General features: G+C 38.7%; 2 protein-coding genes across 3 annotated transcripts in view; one reads left to right on the top strand and one right to left on the bottom strand.

Moving 5' to 3' along the window:
• Positions 1-1540: 1540 nt before the first annotated feature.
• On the bottom strand, positions 1541-24709 carry CEP43 (centrosomal protein 43). Of its 2 annotated transcripts, XM_081855873.1 has the most exons (13): positions 24552-24709; positions 22304-22357; positions 21507-21561; positions 19224-19312; positions 18562-18699; positions 18316-18399; positions 13785-13841; positions 8652-8869; positions 7387-7493; positions 5499-5561; positions 5170-5203; positions 4194-4287; positions 1541-2429 (listed from the first exon to the last, which is right to left on the bottom strand). In XM_081855873.1, the coding sequence occupies exons 1-13, from the start codon at positions 24636-24638 to the stop codon at positions 2355-2357; spliced, it is 1155 nt and encodes a 384-aa protein (XP_081711999.1). In that variant the 5' UTR covers positions 24639-24709; the 3' UTR covers positions 1541-2354. The 2 variants fall into 2 exon arrangements, with proteins under 2 accessions (XP_081711999.1, XP_081711998.1); XM_081855872.1 differs by lacking the exon at positions 13785-13841.
• The window catches only part of RNASET2 (ribonuclease T2), a 17006-nt gene continuing 15843 nt past the window's right edge, over positions 24705-25867 (top strand). The window contains exon 1 of the mRNA XM_081855897.1: positions 24705-24837. The gene's annotated coding sequence lies outside the window, so the exon portion shown is untranslated. The remainder of the gene's footprint in view (positions 24838-25867) is intronic.

The following is a 25867-nucleotide window of genomic DNA, read 5'->3' as shown; positions in this document are numbered from 1 at the left end:
CCTTCCCCCAGCTATAGAGAAATATAGTATTATCAAGTCAGTGCTGATAGTCTTTTGGTACTAAATAAATGAGAATTAAAGCTTCTGCTAGATCATACCAAGGCTCATCTAGTCCAGCACCGTTCTCCAAGGGACCAACTAGATGCCTACAGAAGACTGCAACTGAACTCTCCCCACTTGCAATTCCCAGCAACCAACATACACCAGCATTCTGCCCCTGACATGGGTAGAACACAGCCACTGCAGTTAATGAATACCACAGCAGTGTATGGTTCAGAAGGATAGGCCGGGGGGGGGGGTTTGTACACTACTAGTCTCAAGCACCTCCACAAGGTTTTCGTTCCAGCCTTTAGCCCTTTTGTCAGGGCTGTAGATAGACTACTGCATTTCGTTCTGAGGATGGTAAAAATACATATATTCATGGCACACAACTGATATCAAGCTGTAGAGACTTTATCACATCAATTACAGTCGAACCTCTACTTACCATCACCTCTTCTTACGGTTGTTCAAAGTCGCGACTGTGGCAAACCTGGAAGTAACCTGTGGGTTTGCCACCGTTTGCACATGCGCAGGAGCGGCGATCGCCTTTTGCACATGTACAGAAGCGGGCAATCACCGCCCGTGCCTGCACACAACGGCACCTCTCTCAGAGACCCATTTCAACCTCTAGACGGACCTCCGGAACGGATTATGGTCACAAATAGAGGTTCCACTGTAATTGTGAAATTTAGGTGTTCAACTATAATGGACAAATCACATCAGTCCTGATTACCAGAACTACTACTAAGAAAGTAGTTTGTAGACTTAAACCTTAAAGTATACTGCCAAATACAGTAAATAAATGCTTACTGGTATTTGTTAGGATAACTGTTATATCAAGAAGCAAGCTGCTCAAACAGAAGCTATCTTTTCTTTTTTTTTACTTAATGTAAAAGTTATTTTTTTACAGTACCCAAAGAATTACATTTTTAATTTCAGTTTCACAAAATGACCAGGACTTAATTTAACACATCATGCAGCAGGTATTGCTGAAGTTGTATCAACTTTTGCATCAGTGACTCTATTTTACAAAGCTTACGGTTAAAACCTGTTTCCACATACATTTGCTCACAAACAAGTCCCACTGCGGTAGGGCATGATTTGAGATTAAGCATGCAGTCCACCAACCACTACACAGCCTCCCTATGTGCTTTTATTTGGAAGCTTTTGTATTGTCACTCTTTGGTGAACTGCAGCTGCAATTCTGCAGTTACATACATCCAGGTCCCTTTGAAATAAATGAGGCAAATATACACACTCTTAGGACTGAAAGCTAATTTGCATAGGGGGCTTCAATGAACTTACAAAGGGATGCTTTAGATGTTTGCCATTTTTACATATTTAGGTTCAAATTGATGCAGGAGGTGTGATCCACAACTTCAGAGAGGCCCAGATTAAATGCTCTTCAAATCCACACATAAAAAACAAAAACCACACACACACGCAATCATTTTAAGTGAAGGATTCTCATCACATAACATTCCCAAACTTTAAAACAGTCCTTCTTGGAATAGTTTTATTCAGTATTAAGCTGTGTTTCAAAGAAAAAACCCTCATGCTAACAACCATTTATAGCTTTCATTAAATTAACAAACAAAAAGCTATCTTAGAATAACAAATGTTTAAATATATAAAAATAAGTTTAGAGTTAAGGCTCATGTTCCAGCTGCAATTTTCAGAAGTACCTAGTGATATTGGCCATGCAAAACTAAGCACCTAAGTTGCAACAAGGGACCAACTTACTAGAAGGGATTCATGATTCAGCCACTAAAGTATTTTAATATGCCTCATGTTAGACAATCTAACGAGTCAGTTTTGAAGATCTTGGTTCATATCTCCTGGCCACTAAAGTAATTTCAACAGCTAAGAGAGAAAAACTGTAATTTTAATTAGGTCAACAGAAGAGCAAGTTCAAATACTGTTTGTTCTTCAGCAAAAAGCCAAATGGTTGCCATGACATTAAGCTATGTTTGCCACTGTTTATCTGTTTTGTAGATCTCTTCCCTTATGAATTCTTGTAGATCAATCATCTTGATGTGTCTGTCGCCTGCAACGGACATCTTTCTGGGAAATATTTGACATATTACACATACGAATTAGCTTAACGAGACCGCAATACCACGCTCCAAAATTACTTCTTCTTTCAGTTCTTACAAGTTTAAAAACTCTTTTCCCAACTCCAGTTTGTTGGGGGAGTTTCTGTTGAAACACAAGGCACAATTTGGGAGGGGATATTTCAGCAGAGTGATTGTCTTAAAATATAGTCTACAAAGTTCTTCAAGTCAACAAATTAAGTTCTTTGCTTGTTCTACTCATGCAACATCCTCTAAGTAATCTGCTTCACCACTTAACTGAGAAATGGTGAAATCTTGTGTGAAGTCTTCAAGCTAGGAGAAAAGAAAATATTAAAATGTTAACTGATGTTTAAAATCCATTGTATTTTATAGCTAAACTGTTCTTTAAAACATTATCTTCTATTAAAAACTCCTATCAAGAAGATCTCAAGTACTTTCCTATGAGCAAGAGACAACACACTACTATCTATCTATATGGGTTGCCATATTTTAAAGAACAAAGAAGAGGACACATTTGCCGACTTCTACTTTTAATTATGGATCGCTATGATGACTCTACCCGTGAAAAAGAGGACATGTCCTGGAAAAAGTGGACATATTGCAACCCTACATAAGTCTCAGTGAGTTCAATGAAACATATTCCTAGGAAAGATTGTATAGGATAGCAGCTTTAGTACATTAAATTTCCAGTAAAATAAGGAAGGAGAGCATATTTTAAAAATCAATATTTAGAAGCTTTGTGCCACTGCTGATGCTTGTGTTCATTTTATTATTGTAATGCTACCAACAGGGCTTCCCCTTCTCTTCTTCCCTACAGCATGCCCCTAAAATCTGCTCCAGAAGATTGGGAGACTCTCTGCAGCAGATTGTGGTGCAGGATGGAGCAGATGCAGGCATAAGGAGAAGAAGGGGAAGTTCCACTGTGTTTGCTGGCAAGATGATGGATTTCATCCATAGTTGGGGAAATATATTAGCAATTTCATATATTCAAACACATTATTAATTTCTTTTCAGTGAAGATTAAAAATGAACTTTTACAATATATAGTTGCTACTGAAGCAAAATGAAGAATGAAATGGCATTTGTTAATATACAGAGAGGCTACAGAATACTCCTGAGGTAAGAGAACAGTGATTCAGATCATACAGATAATTCTGTTGCCTGAACTGTAGGCTTAAAAGTATTAATCTTTATTAAGTGCACATGAGATTGTTAGTTACTTGGGAAAATCTCAGTATGTTTCAGAGTCTGCCACCCCTTCCTCCGTTATTTTGACCATATGGAAAAAGCATGTGTGAGCTATACTGTGCTATGCTTCTTGAAATATGTGGTATCCCTGAAACCATAACCTACACCTCTCATCTTCCTTCAAACAGAGGATATACTGCAATTATTAAGGAGATCTTACATTCAAATAAATTAAGTAGAGCTCAGTCCACACAATACTCATTCTGCACAGTAAGGAGAAAGGGCAGGGGTTGCTAATATGGTACCATCCAAATGTTGTGAACTAGAACTCCCATTCCCCTTTGCCTGCCCTTCAATCCCACCCCCCTGCCTGGTGTTCTAATCAGTGCTGCAAGGCTAGGTCTGAGAGCCATCAGTTAAATTTCCTACAGTATCCCTGATGTTGAAATATTAGGTTGATATTTTAGAATGTAAAATGCTATTTTATTTATTGATTTGTTTTACCTTGTGGGCTTATAGCCGAATAAAGTATTATCTATCTATCTATCCCTGGTGTAGTGTTGCTCTGGGGCATTGTGGGATTGAAATGCTGATTCCCAAACTCAACCATCAGGCACTGTTTGGAGTACCCCTGCTGCAATCAAGTAAACCGCCTGGGGAGTGAGGATCCCACTAAAAGCAGGTGGCCCACTAGGTGGCACTTGGCAAGGGTCCCTTAAACACAGTTGCAAACAAGTACAGCTACTGTTTGGCTTAACAGTTTCTCACAATAACAATATGTTTGCAAGCAACCTTCAGAATACAAAAATGGGATTCTATGCAAATAGCTTTCTACTGAGAATGAAAATGGATACATGCCCAACCTAATGTAAAGTATAATATACATACTTTATCACTAGGATTGAAGTCGTCTAATTCTACGGAAATGTCATCTATTTCTTCACCAATGCTGGCTTCACTTTTCTCTGACCGATGACTAGTACTGACATGAGGAAAACAATAAAGAAACAATAAAACTCTATTCTTTAATGTTAAAGAACACCTCATAAATTAAAATATCTATGATAAACATTTCTAAATACCTAATAAATAAAATGTTTAATTTCAAAGTTACGTGTGGGCTAAACTGCTTAAAAGATCCTACATTAAAGTAAATTCATCAAATACCAGGAGTCGTTACTTCAAAGTGCCAGTGACTTACATGGAGCTCCCCACATCCCACAAAGTGATTCTATAGAGAATTGTGGGTGCCATGTGATCACTTAAGGAAGTGTATATTTACTTGACTTCAAGAACCAAGACAGCTCATTAAAAAAAAAAATATTTTCACACATCAAAATTGGAAGCACATAATTGGCTGCGTTCATGTCACAGTAATCAATGGCTAATAGTTTATGTTGAACATGTAGATAGCTTTTACTCTACTCCTTTCTACTAGCAAGCCGGAGAAAAACACCATGATCCTTGGCTTAGTGTTACATCTGAATCAGGGATCAGGGTCTTGTTTCACTCCAAACAAATCATTACCTGAAGCAAAGGTTTGTGCAGAGTGAAACAAACATGATCCCCAGCTCAGACACAACACTAAGCCACGGATCATGGTTTGTTAACAAAAAGGAGCAAACTGGAAATTATCAGCATGTTCACTAGCCATGACTTTCCATAATGTGTGAACATGCCCAGAGTATTAGAACGTCAAGAAATTAATAAAAGAGCAGTAAATAGTTTGAAAATGCTTGTGTGGTGTATAGCTATATGGAAACACAACTTTTTAAACCCTTTTTGAAAAATAATGGGCATTCTTTTTAACTTATATCAAATGCAAATAAATGCTTGAAGTATACCACTCTGAATTTTCTCTTACCTATTGAAGTCATCAGCATATTCCTCTTCATCCCCTGCTTGTAAATTATTAAAATGAAGGATTAGAAAACTTGAAATTACATACAGTATTTAATTAGAAAGATGTGTTTGCTATCAGCCTAGTTTAACAATGGAAATAGGACCATGAGGATTCCCCCCTGAAAAACAGTAACTGTAGAACAGTTTTTAACATGCTGCAAAGCATTTCATCAAACTTATTACATTAATCTATGCATAGAAATAATTTTTATCTTTTGTCTGAACAATTACCAAACAAGATGTGGCAATAAAAAGTTCTTAATGGTGTCCTTCTGAAGAAGAGCTACTTGCCTAGTTCAAGTGATCCAAATTTAGAATTCATCATCTTTACATCTTTCAAAATTGAGTTTGCATCTGTAAAACAGAGGTTAGGAAGATCAAAAGTGTGTAACTGCTTCCTACAGAACCTACTCAAAATGCATGTTAACCAGATAGATGACAGAGTGAAAATGTGAAGTTGCTATGTTGGTAATAAGAGCAGCCATGCTGATTTTCTATGCTCATGTTCTCATGTCAAGATAAGACAAAAACCATGGCTTACTATGTAGGAACAACAACAACAACAACAATTTATTATTTATACCCTGCTAATAATAATAATAAATAATAATAATAATAATAATAATAATAATAATAATAATAATAATAATAATTTATTTATACCCTGCCCATCTGGGCGGCTTCCCAAAAAATATTAAAATACAGTAATCCATCAAACATTAAAAGCTTCCCTAAACAGGACTGCCTTCAGATGTCTTCTAAAAGTGTGGTAGTTGTTGTTCTCTTTGACATCTGGTGGGAGGGCGTTCCACAGGGCAGGCGCCACTACTGAGAAGGCCCTCTGCCTGGTTCCCTGTAACTTGGCTTCTCACAGTGAGGGAACTGCCAGAAGGCCCTCGGCGCTGGCCCTCAGTGTCCGGGTAGAACGATGGGGGTGGAGATACTCCCTCAGATATACTGGACCGAGGCCACTTCACTACTCCTTCCTGCTTGTACTGGAAGCAGTTGCAGTTGGTGTGAAGGCTGCACTGTGCTCCTGGCTTCTGAACAGCAAGCACCGGTACTGCTTTCTGAGCAGGAAAGGGGCAAGGTGTGGGGAGCTCAACACTGTGTGGGTCCAGTGGTGGAGCCAATCTGACTCTCCTGCTCCCCCTCCCCATGAGCTCCCTGTGCCTCTTGGCTCCTAGTAAGTGGGAGAGGTGTCTGCCAGGTGGAAGCCAGGTGCCCCGCTGACTGCCATTGACTGGGAGGAAACAAAATATGATCAGTAAGCCAAGAAAAAACCTTGGCTACAGACTGTGTTTGTTTGTACTGAAATAAACCATGATCCCTGGTTTAATGCCAAGCCAATAATATTGGTTTCTTTCACCCTAGCAATGAGTAGGGAGAAGAAAAAGCAGGTGAGATTTGTTTATGCACAGTAAGCCATGATTTATAGCTTACTGTGACATGTGAATGCAATCTTCATATAATACTGGAGAACATACTTGCCAATTCATTCTCCTACTTCATAAAAGGTGACTGTTGCAGTTGAAAACTGATAGCTATCCAAGAAATATAGAATGAAAGCGTGCCTAAGATGTTATTTGATTGTTTTGCTGATTGAACAGATTCTTTTTAAAAATTGTAATCTGCTTTGGGTCCATTATAATAGTCAGCAGATCATATAAAAGAAAGACGCATGCTATATAAATTAGAAAGACGCATGCTATATAAATTAGAACCTATGTACAAGAAAAGTGGGGGATGCAGAAATTTGAATGGATTCTATACAGAATGGGTGACTAGCCTGTGGCCTTCCAGGTGTTACTGCACCGCATTTCCCATCATTCTTGACCACTGGCTATGCTAGTTGATGGGAACTGGAATTCAACAATTTCTGCAAGTCCACAGGTTAGCTTTACAGCATCTGAACTGGTTGTCGGGAGTAACGTGCTGCAACCCAGCAATGCACAAGAACACTACATCACTATTTGCCAACTAGTTCTGGTTGCACAGCATTTATCACAGCTAGGTACTTATCCTCTTTTTCTGGTGCAAAATAATAACTTTAAACTGTTTACAACAACACCAGAAAGGTAATGATCTAGCACAAAGCTAAGTGAGGGTATGCTCTTGTAATGCAAGATTATTATAATATTTAGGGCAAGGGAGTGTAATTTCTCACTCAACAACTTACTGTCAGACTTTTTTAGAGGAGGTGCTCCAGACAAAGAGCTCAGACCAGTCTTTATAGGTGGTACATCAGAAAGAGAAGCATTTCCTTCCTTGATAGAGTCATTCTTCCTTTAAAAAGGAGGGAAGGGGGAGAGATACATCATTTTTTAACTGCTTCAAACTGAGTCATGAATGCCAGATGCCAGATATGGCAAGAAAAGCTCTGCACACATTCTCACCTATTCCAAAGCCTCTTCAGTGTAACTGTTTATGTCATGTGATGTTTTATCAACATAACCCAGAGGAAGGGATTCAGATGTAAATATAAATATAAACTGTATCAACCATGTTATGATTTTGAATTCAAGTAAAATTTTCTTCAGAAGCAGACATGGCTTCAGAGCTGATTATTCCTTGAACCTGTATAAAGTAGTATGCAATAACAACCATTTGGTTGTTACAATTTTTCCACTTGCCTCAAGGAAAATATTCTGTGCACAATATACCATTTGCATGTGTGCAGAGCAATCTACCCGACCCCCTCAATACATCAGCTTGTTGTTCACTTTTAGACAGGGTTGAAGTGTCTTCTGCTTTCCTCTCCCAGCTAAGCTGGACTCTGCAGGCTGCCAAAAGTGCAGGCTGCCTGCTGGTGGGATGCCTGGAGGCAGCAGTTAGCAGAAAGCCCTGAAACAGAGCATTCCAAGACTAGGGAGGGGCTGAGCTAGTCCAAGATCTGCTTGATCAAGTCTCACTTCTGTCATGCAGTGACATTGAGTTTGATCAGTGTTGGCTTGTGTTGGAGGCGGGTTTCAAAGTGCCATTTAGTTTCTGGGACAGCTTAGTTGATGCACAAAGCTACTTTTAGACAGAATATTCTGAAGCTCTGCTGCATGCAGGGCTTCATCCATCATTCTCTAAGTTGAAGCACTGGTGTCCCGACACTGCCAGCCTTTGCAAACACACTGAAGCCATTATGGTGTCATCATCACAAAATACATCTGCATATATAAAGACATGAATATAAATATTTCTGAATTACAGGGTTCTATTGTCAAGTAGGAAATATATTTTCTTATTTTTGAAAAAAGTGATTTCTGTAAATGGGAGAAACACAAGGGCAATCTATGGGCACTGAAACAAACTGTTCTTCTACATTTTGTGCAAAACATGAACCCTCTCTTTTATTTATTCTAAGGTAGAAAAGTGCAGCATCCTGCAGCCTAAAACGTCTAACTATTTTATTGTCAAAAGGAAACATTTATAGTTTTAGTTCATTCAATTTACCAGTCATAATTTTGTTCTGGTTTTGGTATGGGATCATCAAAGAAGGAATCTCCCTCTGCATCATCTTCTCCTACTGCTAGATTATTCTTTTCTTTGGTATCTACATCTTTGTTTGGTTGAGAAATTAGTTTTGTTTCATTGGGTAAGGAGTGAATGCTGCCTTTGCTCTTTGCTTCTCCAGACAAGATGCTTGTATCACTATGACTTGTTCCAGTAACCTAAAAAACAAACAAACCATTCCCTTAAACAAGTCATATAATTTGCTTCCCTTGAGCTATAATCCATTTTTGTATACAAAAAAAGGAACATACAGTAGTACATCAATAGTCATGTAGGCACAATGTCACTTCAACTTCAAATTCAATTATCTGTTAAATTGATTGCAATGTGTAGACAGAAATGCCAGTTTCACAATCTTGTAAAGAAAGAAGTTTAAAAGATAAAGGTTTCCCACTTATTTATTTTTTAAATATGTGTATTCCACTGTAGCATTAATAAAAAATATCCAAGTATGTTTACAGCAATAATGCCATATAATAAACATAAAAAGTTAATGAGTTATTATAGTTATTAACCCGTAACAGTTATTAAAGTTTTGAGATGTTTGCTATTCATTTGAGCCCCAAATTAATTTTACAATATAATCCTAAAACACACTTACTTGGCAGCTTCATTTTATATGGGATATACAACCCTTACACTGCATGAGCATCCAAGGCAACATAAAAACATTATCTAGAAGAAGTATTAAATACCATCCTAAAGCCCAACGACTTCAATGGAATTAAATCCCAGGTTAAATAGATGTAGGACTTCAACCTAAAATTACCAGATTAACAGAAGCAAAATAAATAAAATGCAGTACTCAATAAAACAGCAGTATCATTTTTCATTCATAAGACTGGTAAATTTATTTCCACATCTGCACCAACCATTTTGCCCAAGCCTGCATGGAGTTCCACCACATTATCAGCCTGGTGGGTCAGGACATTGCCAGCATTCCAAGCCAGCACTCCACACATCAGCATTGGTAGACGCATGCTTGAGGTGGTAGACTGGGCTTCACCATAACCAGCAACCTTTCAATTGATGTTGAGCTGGACAATCGTATTGGCAAGGCAGCTACAGCAATGGCTCACCTCTCCAAAAGGGTATGGGAAAATGTGATGCTAACAACCAATACCAAAATGAAGGTCTACCAGGCTTCTGTACTGAGTACACTGTTTTATGGAAGTGAGTGATGGGCAACTTTCACCCGCCAGGAGCGATGCCTCAATGCCTTCCATTTGTGCTGCGCCAGGCAGATTTCCCGCATCACATGGCAAAACAAAATGTCAAAGAAAGAGGTGCTCTCCCAAGCCCACATTCCCAGCAAGTTTGCAACCCTGTCTCTGTGACATCTACACTGGTTTGGTCATGTACACAGAATGGAAGATAGCAGGAATCACTAGGCCTGCTGGCAGACCAATTCGGTGTTAAAAAGATGTCTGCAAATGTGACATGAAGGCTGGTATGGGAATCCCTTGCAGACAATTGTAGTGCCTGGAGACAGTCAGGTCACGTAGCCATAGTAGTGACCAGAGGAGGAATGACCACTTTGAGAAGCAGAGGGAAGAAATGCCATGGCACACCTATAGCACCAAAACCAGATGACTTCATCTGCCCCACCTGTAATAAAATATGTCTCTACTGTATTGTTCTCTACAGCCACAGCAGCTAACTCTCCAACGGTTTGACTTTACTCCCAAAGGCACACTCTTCCCAAGACAGACAGATGCCAACAATATCTGCATAAGGAGTGTCTGTAACTGTAACATACCTATCTGTAACTGCATAAGGAGTGTCAGCGATTACTTTTAAATTCAGGTCCCTTACCCCAATATAAAACATATACAGTACTAGAGTTAAAAATTTAAAAGGTGTGGTATCAAAAACTCTTCTTCGGGCTCTCACAATTCAACAAAGCTCCAATTTTCTTAGAATAGAATTTGTGTATTAGTAATCTGATTAATTTTATAGTTAAGCATTTATGTCAGTTTCATTGTAACCAGTTCTGAAACCAATTTAGTAGTTTTAGGAGGTAAATTGCCATTAACCGCTCATCTAGAAATTTCATCTAGATTTTGAAGGCTGACTAATGCAAATTTCCATATAATCAAACAAATTACAACTTTGGATGAATGATTTAAAAACTATTCTGAACATTTAAAATGTGGTATACAAATACAAAGCATTACTATTACTACTTCTCAGTAACAGCATCCTAGAAGGATGATACCCAAACCCTTGTCCTTTGATAAAGATTTACAGGCTGAAAAAAACTATGCAATGCAAACAGGTAGGCACATCATTCCTCAAACACCTGCTATATAGTTAATAGCAATATTGGGGAGGGGGTTAAGGTGGGTTTTAGTGCAGTATCAGAGGGTAGGAGTGCTTAACCTTTTCCTTCCCCCCACCTATCATTCCTTCCCAATTCTTCAGCTGGGGGCCTATTTTTTATCTTTGATCTGGCAATAAGGGGGAAATGGCCACTGAAAAAGGTTGCAAATGAGAAAGCAGTGGCCACAGCTCAGTGCTAGAGCATGTGCTTTGCATGCAAAATGTTCCAGGTTCCATCCCCGGCATATTCAGGTAGGGTTTAGAAAAAACCGATTGAAATTCTGGACAGCCACTGCTACACAGTGTAAGCTGTACTCTGCTGGGAGTACCAATTGTCAGCCTCAGTATAAAGCAGTTTCCTCTGCTTATCTGTCCAACTGATATATTTATTAAAATATTTCTATCTTGCCTTTTCATTAAAAACTGCTCAAGGCAGCTTATAGAATAGTGGAGGTGACATAATGAATCCAGGGAAATATAATCTTAAGAACAAATTAGAAACTAATAAAAAATAGAAAAGCATCACAGCGTGGAAGAAAGGTTAAGCATCGCTGCATACATGCAAATGTCCCCCGCCACCCCACCAGCATTCACACAATAGGAGGTAAAGACAAAGCTGGGGCCTGTCTAGTTTCATCCTGAATACACACCAGTGAAGTTGGTTCAGAGTTAGGTCACATCCACCCCATGCATTTAAAGCACATGGCTTTCCTCAAAGAATCTTGGGAACTGTAGTTTCTTAAGGGTTTTCTGTGTATGAGTGTGTCTTCATGTGGGTAAACTTCAGTTCCCACAATTCTTTGGAGGAAGCCATGTGCTTTACATTACAGTGCAGATGTGACCAGCTGAAAGTAAAAGCTGCTTTCAGAATAGAAAAAATGCTGAAAGACTTAAAAAAAAGTGATCCCACAAATGCCTGCTAGCCCTCAAACCATCTTATGACCAATGGCAGTAAAGTGTTTCAAAAAGAACTAAAGGTCAAGTGCAGTCATCCATTACTCGGCCTTTAAAGAACCTTATGGTATTTTCCTATATGCACGCACTGGAACCTCAGTTCATAACCCAAGGCCTGCTCTAAGTGACTCTGCCAATTGAGGTAGAGGTAGTAGCTATGCATGAAAATACGTTTTTTGCTAGTAGCCCCATGATAGTTGTACGGTCTCCCTAGAGAGACTTTGCTGGTATCTACTTTAACATATTTTTAGTGCCAGGCAAATACATTTTTATTTTCCCATTTTTTTTTAATTTTTGGGTTATTTTACACTTTGTGGATTTTATCCCTTTGTTTTATATGATTTAGTGCTCCAGTTTTTGATTCTCTGCTTTCTATTTTGGTGTGATCTGTCCTTAGACTTGATACCTGTTTTTATTATCTGCTTTTTACCACATTTCAATTGTAATTGTATTCATTTTTTATCTTGTTAATCTCCCAATAGCTTCTGTTACAGGAAGGCTTATAAACTTTATATGCAAATAAATAAATAAAACAAATACACTACTTGATGGTGTAGTCTTTGCCTTCTCCATTCCTTCAGGACAGGGTAAGGAAGGGAATATGATAGCTACCTCATAGGAAAAACAGCAAATCACCAAAAGCATCCTTTCCTAGCTCTCTTCATGCCTTCTGGACTGGCTTTCAAAAGATGCACAAGGTTGGGGGTGGAGCAGAGGAGCAGCAGTACTGTATTCAAGTAAGTGAAACAGGAAATGGGTGGCTATTCCCTGAAATCTTAATTGCAACTCTGCCACAAAGCTGCTTTTGTATAAGGGACAGGTCCAAACATCCTAACAGCCAAATTGAAATGTTTCAGATAAAGTTACAGATAGGTAGCCGTGTTGGTCTGCCATAGTCAAAACAAAACAAAACAAAATTTCTTCCAGTAGCACCTTAAAGACCAACTAAGTTAGTTCTTGGTATGAGCTTTCGTGTGCATGCATGTGTGTATCTGAAGAAGTGTGCATGCACACGAAAGCTCATACCAAGAACTAACTTAGTTGGTCTTTAAGGTGCTACTGGAAGAATTTTTTTTTATTTTGTTTCAGATAAAGTAATTCACTCAAGATTATGCAAGATATACACTCCATTATCTCAGCACCAGTACACACTATGTTTAATGAGCAACCACATGTAAGTCAGCCTTGCTCTGCCTGGTTGGAATCCTAAAGGTTCTCCCTTTATGCAGGGAAAGTTAGATAGTCCTCAGCTGCTTGCCTGCCCCTCACTTTGATGGGGGGAAATTATCGGGTCCTCAGCAAAGTGAAGGTCAGGCAAATGCTTCAAATTTTAAAGTCATATTTGGTATGTAGAAACATTCAGAATTCCAAGTGGGTAGGAAAGGGTTTAATTTCATGAGTTAATGTGTGAACTGGCCGTCAGTTAACCAAGAACTAACAATACACATTAACATAACTGAATGAAATTGTCTCAAGATACCTAATTGTTAAAGTTTTGGAATCCAAAGATGTGACATTTTGATACAAAAACTGCATGGAGAGTCATAAAATGCAGGAAGGAGGGCAGGCAAGCAAGCAGCCGCTCCATAAATATAGCTAAAGCTTATTAATAAGCTTTGCATTAAATTTACATAATGTAATTAATATTGTGCCTCAGAGTCTGTGTTACATCTACATATTTGTGGAGTTAGTTTACCAAATGCCATGAGTCAGTTGCAATGTTTTTTAGTGCAAGCTGCTCTTTCTTAAAGGTAGAACTAGAAGCACCTGTCAGTTTCTTCTCCTCATGCATTTTACCTGCTCAGTTGTGTCCAAGCACCTTTTCTGTTTACGATGTCCTTTATACCTTGGTATCTGAGCACAAGAATAAAATAACGGCACAAAAATGAAAACAAATTATATGTGGGTTATGTTATGTGACATCTAGATTATTGAGTTAGATCTATGCTATCACTCTAAAAACCCGATTAAAAGCCTTGCCTACTAATCAACATTCTCTCTCTGCTTGACCTGTAGATTACGTCATGAGCTGTCACCTCCCACCTATTTAAAAATAATCACAGGCTTCAAATGAAATATGGTAAGAGATGTGATGAATCAGTCTGATAAATTTCATAAGCATTATAATCTACATTATAATCTACAAAAATTTCTTTCCAGTTTCTTGCCACAGGAAAAAATTCTGTGTTCCACCACGCTTTGCTTACACTGCCCCAGCACACATGTAAAATTTTCACATTCATATTTGGAAGTGAAACAACTATTTTGAGTATGTCCTCTATACTTGGATATACTTTTTGGAATAGTACAGGAAATACATCCAGTGTTACTAGACAGCAGCTACCATTTCTCCTTTTAAGAGAGATGCATTTTCTACTTCTACAGCATTTCATTACCTAGTCTACCTTCTAGATAAAAAATCAGAGATATGAAAGGCTGGGTCACGAGGAAAGAAAAATTGGAAACTTTGGGAAACTCTGAAAAGAAGCTCTCCTGAAATTTTGGAATGAGTGAAATGCTTTAATACAGGTTTAATTTACAAAAGATGCGCACTATGAAGATTTACATAAAATAATCTAAATAATTAGAGAATACTTGTGTATACTGTACCTATAAACATTCAAATGTATTATGTATTGCTTAACTCAGTATCCAAATAAACTAAGAGATTGTAATACTGTAATTGTATGAAACCATTTTGTATATGCTGTTTACAACAATATTTGTGGTTCTATTTTCAATGTTTATTTCTCAGATGGCAAAAGTTCTGTGCACACTGTTTAGGTAGCATACAGTGCAGTTCTCTTTCTTGAGTACTGGGTTCATTCACCATTTTGCTTGCATAAAATTAAGGCATTTATACTTTTGATGCTGTAAGCTACACTAATCAAAGAGTGGGTTTTACATATGAGTAAATGAGCATTGGATTACTGTGCAAGATCCATAAAAATGCCAAAGAGTACAATTTTATATGCTAAGTTATAAAAGGTGATATTTTGTTGTGAAAAGTACTAAAATATATGTAGGTTTGATAAGGAAGTATTACTACTTCAATTTCCCCCTGAGGAAAACAAATTGGTGGCTTTACATCTCTATACAGGATAATTTATTTATCTACTAGGAAGACTGTAAGCACTTGGTAGGATTCAAATGCCTTGAGTCATGTAACCTCTGCTGCTATGTACAGAATTCTGTTCACAGATATGCAACTTGTGCTTAAAGACTCAGACTGAAACCTTACATGAGACCACAGCCAGTATGCAGATTTTACAATTATTACTTATACACCTTGAACAAGACGTTTTCATTGTTCATTGTGGGAAGCCATGCCAGTTAAAATAGTTTTAAACTAGTATAATTTAGCAAACCACAAAGTTCTAGCATGTGACATCAAAATCATATTCCAGTTTCTCAACACAGACAGTACCATTATGAGTCTCCTTTTGACCATCAGTCATTTTTAGAAGTGTTCAGAAATACATAGTTTAAAACACACAAACAAAACCAAACACTTTAGTATTGCCCAGCAGCCTAACAAAAGGTAGCCATCAATTGTAATCTTCTTACAAGATTCAAAAGAATCGTCTTACAACTATCCACAACTATCCTCACAAAACAACACTAAAACATTTTATCTTCAGAAAAACATTACTAGCACATTGTTAAGTTTAATAGTTCTTGTGATCCCAAATGATTAGCCAAGCACTGGAAGTAAGTTCTGTATTATTAGCTATAAACATTTAGAAACCTTGAAAAAGTGACTTGGGAAAAACAATTGGAGTGCATTTTTGTGAATATACTGCCACCTTGCTTTCAATATTTACTCTTCAACAAACTGCCTTTAAAAAAGAAAACAGGTATTGTCAAGATTTTAACTTTGGATCACACAAGGCATTGTGCGGAGAACAGTTTTCACCTAGATTTAAGAAAGGGCCAATTCATCCATCTTATCCTCTTGCCCCCAATAAAGGAAGATTCATATGAAATGATGCTGTGGGAATAATCCAGGTAATGAAACCCATAAAAGGAACTCTCCAAAGCTAGAACAAATAGCTGCTACTTTAAGTGTTCCAAGAAATTAACAAAGACTTTAGGCTGCATGACAAATTGTTAACATGTACTTTCCAATGTTGTAATGTATGCAAACAGAAACATTAAACAATGCATTGAACTAGAGAGTCAGGATTGGCAACAGCTTTCTGATACATGCATACATGGTGGAAAATGTTACTGATGCCGAGTGACATAAAGCAACATTAACTTACAGGAAGGCACACATTACCGTTCAACACATCAGAGTGTGGTTGGGTTTACATTTACAGGGCTCCACTTCACTGATGAAGTAAGCGGCAGAAGTTCTCTCTGCAATGTTGTTTCTACATGTAGACAAAGTCATCTCTGTTCTCTGTCCTACAAGAAGCTCATTCATGCTAAAACAAAGGTACCTTTTGCTCTTCACCATCACATCAGTAGCGATAATAGCTACACTGAATACATAATCTCTCTGTTTTAACCACAGCTAGTGCAACTGTTTAGCCGGTAAGAGGATTTTCTCTGTTCCACAGCAACACCAGCAGATATCTTACCAGTTCATGCCAGTTTTTTATTGTCACCTACAGAACAGATTATTTCAATGACCTGATCATCTTATTGCCCTCTGGTATTTTCTCTTGCAACACCAATGCTCCCCAAAGAGAGGTGGAAGAATCCTCATTTGTACTTAAATACTTTCTCCAGCAAATCAAGAACCAAGCACCTGGCCTCCGGAAATAGAATGGTGGACTAGATGGGTAAGGAGCCATCAAGCCACCTAATCCAGTTTCCTGCTCTCATAGTGGTCAACCAGATGCCTAAGGGAAGTACGAGGCTTCTAGCAACTGGTGTTCAAAGGCATACTACTTTTGATCCATTCATGGAGTCACTATTCTTTCAGTTAGTTTACCTCTGTCCAGTACTTCTCTACGTATAGCATTCTTTATTCAGTCTTTATTAAAATAAGCAAGAATCTGGTTAACAAACATGAGTCTCTTGGGAAAAGGTAGAAAACAAAAAAGCAAAGAGGTTGCAAAGAATTCTCAGTAACTCTTCTAACAATGTAAGTTAGATAATCAAGGGTGAAATTTCTTCTTAATATTCTGCTGGATAGTCAATACCTCCTTTTTTGTATTGGCACACTCCTTAGGAAATATATGTTTCTAAATAGAGATTGCTTCTTTTGAGGCTCCCCATATTCTTGTTCTTTTGCTAAAACTACTAGAAACACAAAGCCAATCAACAACAGTTAGTCTTCTACCCGAAGACATGTATCTCATTAAATCTGTTTGTTCCTACAACCAAGGTTACATAGAGTAACACTGATACAAGCCTTTACAAAATCAAACTTGCTGCCACCACGGTTCTTTTGTTTAAGTTGTAATTTGATACTAGGAAAAAGAAAAAATCAACACTACTAAAAATCTAACCTTCCTTATCTGATACAAGGAACAAACAAGAACAAATATGAAAATAAACAAGTCACATATGGTCCATATGGTCTACAAAACTAATTTCCCCAGCAAGTATGCCAAACTCTTGTTAGTACAGGCTTGTCCAATTTATTATGTAGCAAGGTAAATACAGGTAACTCAATAAATCCACAATATTCAAATCAGGCAAGCAACCTTAAGTAAACAAAGCTGGTACAGGCTGCCCCCAACATTAAGTTTCAATGGCCTAGTTTGCACATCACATTAAACCACAATTTAAAACAAAAGTTTCTGCAGTGCTCCTTCTCTCTCCTAGCATAGACAAAAGAAACTAGAGCCTTGATTGTTATATCAGCTGAACCTGTGCTTGTGGTTGGTTTTCACCAAACAAACCATGAACAATAAGCCAAGCACAAACTTTGGTTACACTTGTAACCTTTTGTTTCCTTCAGATAAACCACATGCCTGGATATGAATCACATAGCCATCCAGACTTTGGCTTGTTTATCTACAGCATAGCAGCAGGAGTGTGGGAGAAAAGCAGTAGAACTTTTCAGCTATTCATGCTCTGCTTCTCAAATGAAGTAGCAACAAAAATTGCACATCACACATTGTCATTCTAGTTTTATAATATCACATTCCAACTTCTTTCTAATTTATACCTGCATCCCATCAGATTATGGTTTTATTTCATTAAACAGTTATCTGCCTTTATCATTCCCCGATATCTTACTTAGAAAGTCAAACAGGGTCTATTAACAAAATGAAAGACTTGACAGACAAGAATGAACAGAGAAAAAAATTGAAAGTTGAAAATCTGCTTCTCAAATAATATTAAGCTTAATTCCAGTACTCTGACTTACCTTACTTGGCAATGAGTGTATGTTAGATCTTCCATCTGATGATTTTGGAGGAGAATGTATACCATCAGATATTACAGGGGCTACCTAAATAATAGTTTTAGAATAGAAAACAAACAATTTTAAACACACCAAAATTTAAACATTTAATTTGCTTGTCATAGTTTGTTTAGCATGCCTACATCAAGATAAACAGTTTATTAAGAAAGTTAGTATAACTAAAATACTACACATTTTCAAAATCCTTACCTCTCCAAAGTTAGACACTCCCTTCTTCTGCTGGCATCTTCTGATCACTTCCAGCAGTAAGGGCCCTTCTTTTGTAGCTTTAGCTTCTATAATTCCCAAGTCCCGTGCTAAATTCTCTCGAGCCTCAAGCCCATTTAACTAAAAATAAGCATAAAGCATTCCAGGCCATTAACACAATATATTTTACACAATTGTTCTTTCTCAAATTCAAGATTTGACAGCTGACTGACAGAAAAAGAAATTGTCCCTAAAGTGCATGAGCACGACATTCAAGTTAAAGTTCTTAATATCTTCCCCCCATTTATTCAAAAGCAGAACCAAAGGTTTAAACAGTGTTCCATTGTATTTTGGGGGAAGGGGGGAAATCAGATTAGCACTGCAGTCTTATGCATGTCAAATCAGAAGTAAGCCGCACTGCATGCAATGTCTACTCCTAAGTAAACATGCTAATGAACTGGAGAGATGATGCAGAAAAATGAAATTGGGGACAAAATTGAGGATGGGACAATTTCAAGCATTTTGGTCAAATTACTGTGTTATAATGTGTTATTATAATGATCAAATGTGTTATTATATTATGTGTTGTTATAAGAATTAAAATGAATATAATGTGTTATTCTCTAATCTAATGTGTTGTTATAATGATTAAAATGCTTACTTACTGTGCTTGATTCAGGCTGAAAGACAGCCAAAGTAAAATCAAGGTTGAAGAATTGAAGAAATTCAGCAACCAGACTAGCCACCAATCGACCTACAAAGAGAAATGAGCCACATTTGGTTTTCCTGTACAGCATTTGCACTCACTATTAACGTTTTCAGTTGAAATGTGAGTTAAGTGCTACTGTTTACAAAACAGGTATGATATAGTGAAAAAATGCTTTGGGCATTCAATAATGAATTTGTTTGTAAATAAACAAGTCTTCCTATATTTCATTGAATTTCTTCAAAAATTGCTCCCAAACTGGCGTTCAAAATTAAAACCTAAATGTAGTGAGGCTAGGCGGGGACAGGACGAAATTCTAAGCAAGGGAACCCTTTTCATTGCATGGTTATTTTGAAGGTAGACAAGGAAAGGAAGATCCAGTGTTAAGTGATACTACACTTGAGAACGGGAAAATAGGAAGAATGGAGAAATAGGTGGAGGAAGGGCTAGTACTATGTAAGTCATATACTCTGAAACATTCCTTTATGAAGGGCTACAAAGACAGGGAAGACTTCCCTTTACACCAGCAGTGAGGAACCTCTGACCCATGGGTCTAATGTGGCCCAATATGGGTCTAAATTTGGCCTTTAAGGCAGTTCCCCACAAACCAGACCCACCTGCCTCACACTTGATGTCTTATACAAGTTCCTAAATGCTTAAAGAGTTTAGATTTTAGGTCCTGCACTCTTATCAAAGTTGACCCATGGGTTGTGTGGGGGGCAATCAGGGATCTGATCCATAGGCTAGATTCAGTTCCCCACCCATTTTACATCTTCTAGAAACTAAAGTCTTATTTCGGACAAACACACTTCTGTAAATTCCAAATTACTTCAGGCCTAAAACCCTAGCAATTACTGGTTAGCAATTCAACTGAGCACATTTCCCCGGAAATATGCATTTCCCAAATGTGGCAAATAATCACTCTGCAAACTTGCTATAACCTACATTTAAATATGAAATGCAGTCTTGTTTCCACTGAGGTTGCTGAGACTGACCTTTAACTGTAAAGCTATGTCGTTCACTTGAGTTTGGGTTTTATTATGAATAAAGGATTTATTAAGCCTTTTAAATCTTCAAAATATTTTACAATCTTTGTGTTCTTTACACAATACAACAATCGTGATAGCTTACTATTCCTATTTTACATAGGCAGAAGCAAAAATGATTTGCTCAAGAACATACAGAAAAGTACCAGGTCCAAGTACAGCTTTTAATCCATTTATTAATTCCTATTTAGTTTCCCTTCCTCCAGTTTTATAATTCAAAGGTCTGGAATGAGCAAAACTTTCACTCTGACACTGCTTGAAGTTTTATGTTTATACTTGCAGCCAACAAAAGTATAGCAAAGTGTAGAATTTGCAGATTCTGTCAACCAAATGATGACAAGATGGAATTTGAACTAAATTAAGAGGGATGATGCAAAGTTAACAGAATTTGGAGAAGCCCTTGTTTGGGAAAATTCTAGCATAAAAAAAGCAGAGGATTATAAAAAGGGCAAAGGAAAAACAGAAGGTAAGCAAGTAAGAGCATCAGACACAGTTAGCTGCAGTGGCATCAGTTGTAGATGAGGCCTTTAAACACTCCCTGGACAACAGACTGCAGAATGTTCTGCCTTCTACATTAGTGAACCTTGCTCTGAACTAACCAGAAATTGTCTATGGCTTGGTTTTATCTATGGAAGGACAGGCTAACCCCTGTTTGCTGTACATCTACTTCCCACTGCAATGAGCCATCTTTGAACAGTACAGTGGTACCTCGCAAGACGAATGCCTCCAAAGACGAAAAACTCGCAAAACGAAAGAGTTTTTTGTTTTTTGAGCTGCTTCGCAAGACGGATTTCCCTATGGGCTTGCTTCGCAAGACGAAAACGTCTTGCAAGTTTGTTTCCTTTGTCTTGCAAGTTTGTTTCCTTTTTCTTAAAACCGTGCATTCACTTCGAGGAGCAACTCATAGCACGCGGTGTGGTAGTCTTTTTTGAGGTTTTTGAAGACTTTGGTGATTTTTGAAGCTTTTCCAAAGTCCATGCTTGGCAAGACGAAAAAATCGCAAGACGAAAAAACTCGCGGAACGAATTAATTTCGTCTTGCGAGGCACCACTGTACTGTAATGATATCTCCTGTTGTGATTTAAGCCTGCTTACATCACCAAAGAACCACAGAAACTCCCTCACTGATCTGCATCACTGTCCACACATTAATTGGGAATATATATGGTATCTTTAACTAGCAGAGACAGAGCTTACCATCTTTTGTATTTAAAAACTTTTTCAAACTTTCATTTACCAGAGGTGTTTTGTTCTGTCAAAGAATGAGAAGAACAATTAACGATTACAGACAGAGATATAAAACAGGTAGATAACAATTATCTATATATACATGAATGCTTATGCATCCTCATGGTGAAGCCAAGCCTATATCATACAGTACCAGAATTTGGCAGTGATTAATTTTGAATGCCCAAACCAAGCTGAACTTGGGTATTCTAGGAAGAAAAGAGCAGTATAAAACATTAAATAATAACCAATGCTCTGTTTTGTGCAACAATACACAAAGTTTGAAATTTCAGTTCTGGAAGTAAGTTGGGAGCAGAAGCACCATTTTATTTACTGCCGACTCATTCTTTACCTACTTGATGATGCCAAAGGCTAGGGAAACAACACCCTATTTTTTCTGGAGCATTTGGCTACCATCAGCTGTAGACTTTAAAGTAAGCAGAAAGCACACAGTGTTTTCCCCTCCTTCTTTCAATTTGCAGCAGTAGCCCTAGAGTTCGGCATCTCAAACTATACTGTCTACAGAAACAGTTGGTTAGATTTTGGGATGCTTGAACAAATAAGACTCACAAGCCAAGACATAGGTGCAACACAAACTGCAACTCAGTGATTCTACTTCTATCTGAAGGCTGGCTTCCAAGGATAGAAATGAGGGACACTTGTTCAACTCCCTAAAACTTGTGTTGTGAGGTCACACAGGTTTCTATTATGCTTCTTAATGCTTTTTCACATCTATATGAAAGTTCATTGTTTTGGCAGCTCCTTACCTCTACTTTCTCTTGCTCTTCTAGTGCTAAAAATACAGCTGCTCGCAATTCTGCCTGTAACAGAGAACCAGCATTTGTATAAATGTATAGCATTTTGCAACTATATATTAAGAAAACTAGATACCAAGACAAACCTCACACAGAAGGGTCCAATTTATTACACAGAATGAAAAGAAAAGAAGTATTATATTCTCACTTGAAGTTTTACAAAAGTATGTAAATGCTTTAAATAATGTTTCAACACAACTGGAAATGGCTAAAAATACAGCTGACAAGGGATAATTTTGGGTAATGGATTGTAACTGGAGATAATGTAAAATACTTAACAAAGTAATATTAGAAGCTAAGGTCACATCAACAAAGGCAAGTGGGAAGTCATTTAATCAAAATTGTATTGATTTGGTATAATTTGTGAAGATTGGGTTGAAATTTAGAAAATCAATAAAAATAATTTGCAAAAAGTAAAGTTTTTTAACCCACATGGGATTGGTTTCCTTTCTTCAGGCTCCATCTGTTGGGGGTCTTCATTCTCTACTGACACATTCTCATCCATAATTCAAATCCTACACCCCTTCTCTCCTACTCCATCTAGGGACATTCACTTCATGCCTACCCTCTCTACACAGCAAATTACCCAACTGTTTAAGAATCAGTGAACTGTCTCATGCTGCAAGGTGAGACTCTGCCACACATTGCATCCACTTCTGAAAAATGAACCCAAATAATGACTGTGCTAACTTATCATTGTAGAACAAAGATCTATAAACCCCTTTCTTGGAGGGTAATGTGTGTGTAATCCCAAAGAATGAGAGAAGTGGTTAAACTCCAAATAACAATGCCAAAAGGCCATTGGAAAGCATATATCCTGTGTCTTGGGGAAATGCTATACATTCTAGCTAATATATGTCATGTAACTGTCTATGCTGCCTGTCTGACAGTAAACATTCTAACAACTATGTATTAAATATCAGTGATCCCACTTCTACACTGTAAAGAACGAAAACACAGACCAAGCTAAAGTGAAAAAGTCAATCAACAAACAGAAGTATGGCTTCAGCCTTCATTTCAGGGTCAGTGTATGCTCAGCTTGAGCTTTAAGTGCAGCTTCTGAAGTGTAGGTGTTGACCTCAGATTAATTTAAAGAGTCAGTTTTTCGTCATTTTAAAACCTACAGTGCAAGTTTAGAAAAGTGCACACTGTGGTGTTCATAACTTACCTAGAGATAGGGTAGCAAAACCAAAGAGGGATTGGGAGGAGCTCCAAAAGGAACTCCCCAATATGAGTGAACTGGCACAATTTAAGAAGGATATTGACAAGCTGGAATGTGTGTGCAGAGAAGGGCAACCAAGATGATCAAAGGTCTGGAAACCAAGCCTTATGTGGAATGATTGAGGGAGCTGGACATGTTTAGCCTGGTAAAGAGGAGACTGGGACAGTAGCCCTGCATCCAATATTGACTAAAACTGCCAATATTGTAATGCCTTGTTAAAAGTTTATGTTATGTTCACACTCTGAATACTTTGTGTAGTTCTGGTCACCCAATCTTTTTAGCAAAAGGTGAGAACGGGGAGAACGAAATGTTTATGAAATTACACATGCTGCGGAAAAAGCACGAAAATACATCCTCTCCCTTTCTCATAATACTAGAACTCAGATCGCCCAATAAAGTTTAATGGTGTCAGGACTTTTTCACACAGCACTGCTAAACTGGTGGACTTGCTTCCACCAAACGTAGGAATGGTCACCAACTTAAATGGGTTGAAAAGAGGACTGGAGCATAAGGCTATCAATCGAGAAATCAGTAAATTGTATGCCTCTGGATGCCAGATGCTGGGGAGCAACAGCAGGAAAGAAAGTTCCCACGTCCTGCTTTATGGACTTCTCAGGAGCACCTGGCTGGCCACTGCGGGACAGGCCTTTGTTCCGGGGCAGGAAGTCTCTCCGTTATGTTCTCCTGACCACCAACCAACCCTCTTATTGCTTCAGGAGGAGTTCCACGCATGCGCCACGAAGCAAAAGGCAGCGCGCGACACTTATGCCTAGGCGGCATTGTCCAGAGGGCGGGAATGACAGTTGGGAGTCCGTTAGCGCCGTTGGGGTCGACCCGCTCTCTCGCGAGGGCCGCGCCACCAGCACCTCCACGCACAGCACGCCTCTCCCGGCGTCAGGCGGGCATACGCCGACGCACTTCTGAGGCGCTCCCCTCCATCCCGTAAAGCCACCGTCCCGCTCCCCGCCAGCTCCTCACCTTGATTTTATTCAGCACCCCGCTCGTCTCCAGCGTCTGCACGAGGAGATCCCTCAGCTCCGTGTCTTCCTCCGTCGCCGTCGCCATCTTGCTTCTCCCTGACAACCGCCTAAACTGAGCTAGTGACGAGACGAGCGCCCGCAGATTCGTGGCTCTGGGGCAAAGGGGGATATTTGCCGGGAAAGAGGCGGAGCGCAGTGGGCCAATGACTTCCTGACCGCAGTCGCCGCCCACTTTGGAGGAGGCTGCCCAGCGAGCCGCGCTTCCGCGCGCGTCGAATGTGCGGGTACAAACCGGCTGCTTACGATCCGGCTCCGCGATTGGCTGGGGAGCGCAAGAGGCGGGAGGTTTAGAAGGAGGCGATGTTTCGCTAGATGGGGCTCTGCGGTTTTTGCTGCCGCTGAACCAGGCTCCCGGCGCAATCCTAACCGTGCCTACTCAGAAGTAAGTCCTGTTGAATTCAATGGGGCTTACTCCCAGGTAGGTAAATGGAGGTTAGGATTGCAGGCTCAGGCTCAATCCTGAATGGAAATACACAGAGCGGGGTTTTGTTGGTACGTTTTTTCCCCTGCGGCTGGCGTGCAAAATGGTAGAATATGCACTGCACTTCCATAAGGCATAGATATGTTAGAGTTCATTTGCCACACGGCTCTTTGCGGACTATTGTCCAATGAAGGTTCGTTATCGCAGAATATAACTAGAGGAGAAAGGGCCTGCATAAACAGAACTGCAAAAATACCAAACTCCAAAACAACGAATACCTGCAATCCAATTCAGTGTACATGGATTTGGAAGAAAGTATTTTGAACCACTAGGCACTATTTTTTGTTAAATGACAGGTATCCTTAAATGTACAGTAATTCATGAAGCATTTACTTATGCTCCAATCCTAAAACTACTTAAACTCAAGCTCTATTGGTTGTACCCAATGTTATGCCTCCTCATAGTATACGACTAAAGTCTAAGGCTGCGTTCACACTTCCCTTTACTGTGCACTTGTGTGTGCAGTGCTGGGTGTTTAATCTGTTCTTACATGTTGTCTAAAACACACTTTGTTGTGAAATATTACTTACTGTTTGATGTATAGTACTGTGCTGTTGTTCAATCCATCTTTACACCAATGAAACCTTTAAGGTAATTCATCTCCAGCTAAGTTGTAAACACGTTTGCATGCGTAAATACATCCCTGCCTATCAATGTCCACTGGTAAAGGGAAGTTTTCCTTCTGCACATATGTTTTCCCTCTGCACATAACTGTTGCATTATAGGGAAGCATTGCATCTCTTTCTACACATAACTGTGGCCTTATGGGAAGC

This window comes from Podarcis erhardii (assembly GCF_964252035.2).
Source record: "Podarcis erhardii genome assembly, chromosome: 3".
Lineage (NCBI taxonomy): Eukaryota > Metazoa > Chordata > Lepidosauria > Squamata > Lacertidae > Podarcis > Podarcis erhardii.
Note: the sequence above shows the minus strand (reverse complement) of the source record. Positions and strands in the feature narration are given on the sequence as shown.

Coding starts and splice junctions, on each gene's coding strand:
- CEP43 (XM_081855873.1), bottom strand. CDS start 24,638: ATGGCGACGGCGACGGAGGAAGACACGGAGCTGAGGGATCTCCTCGTG. Junction 21,562..22,303: donor AAGAGCAAGAGAAAGTAGAG/GTAAGGAGCTGC, acceptor ATTCTTTGACAG/AACAAAACACCTCTGGTAAA. Junction 5,204..5,498: donor ATTTGGATCACTTGAACTAG/GCAAGTAGCTCT, acceptor ATTTACAAGCAG/GGGATGAAGAGGAATATGCT.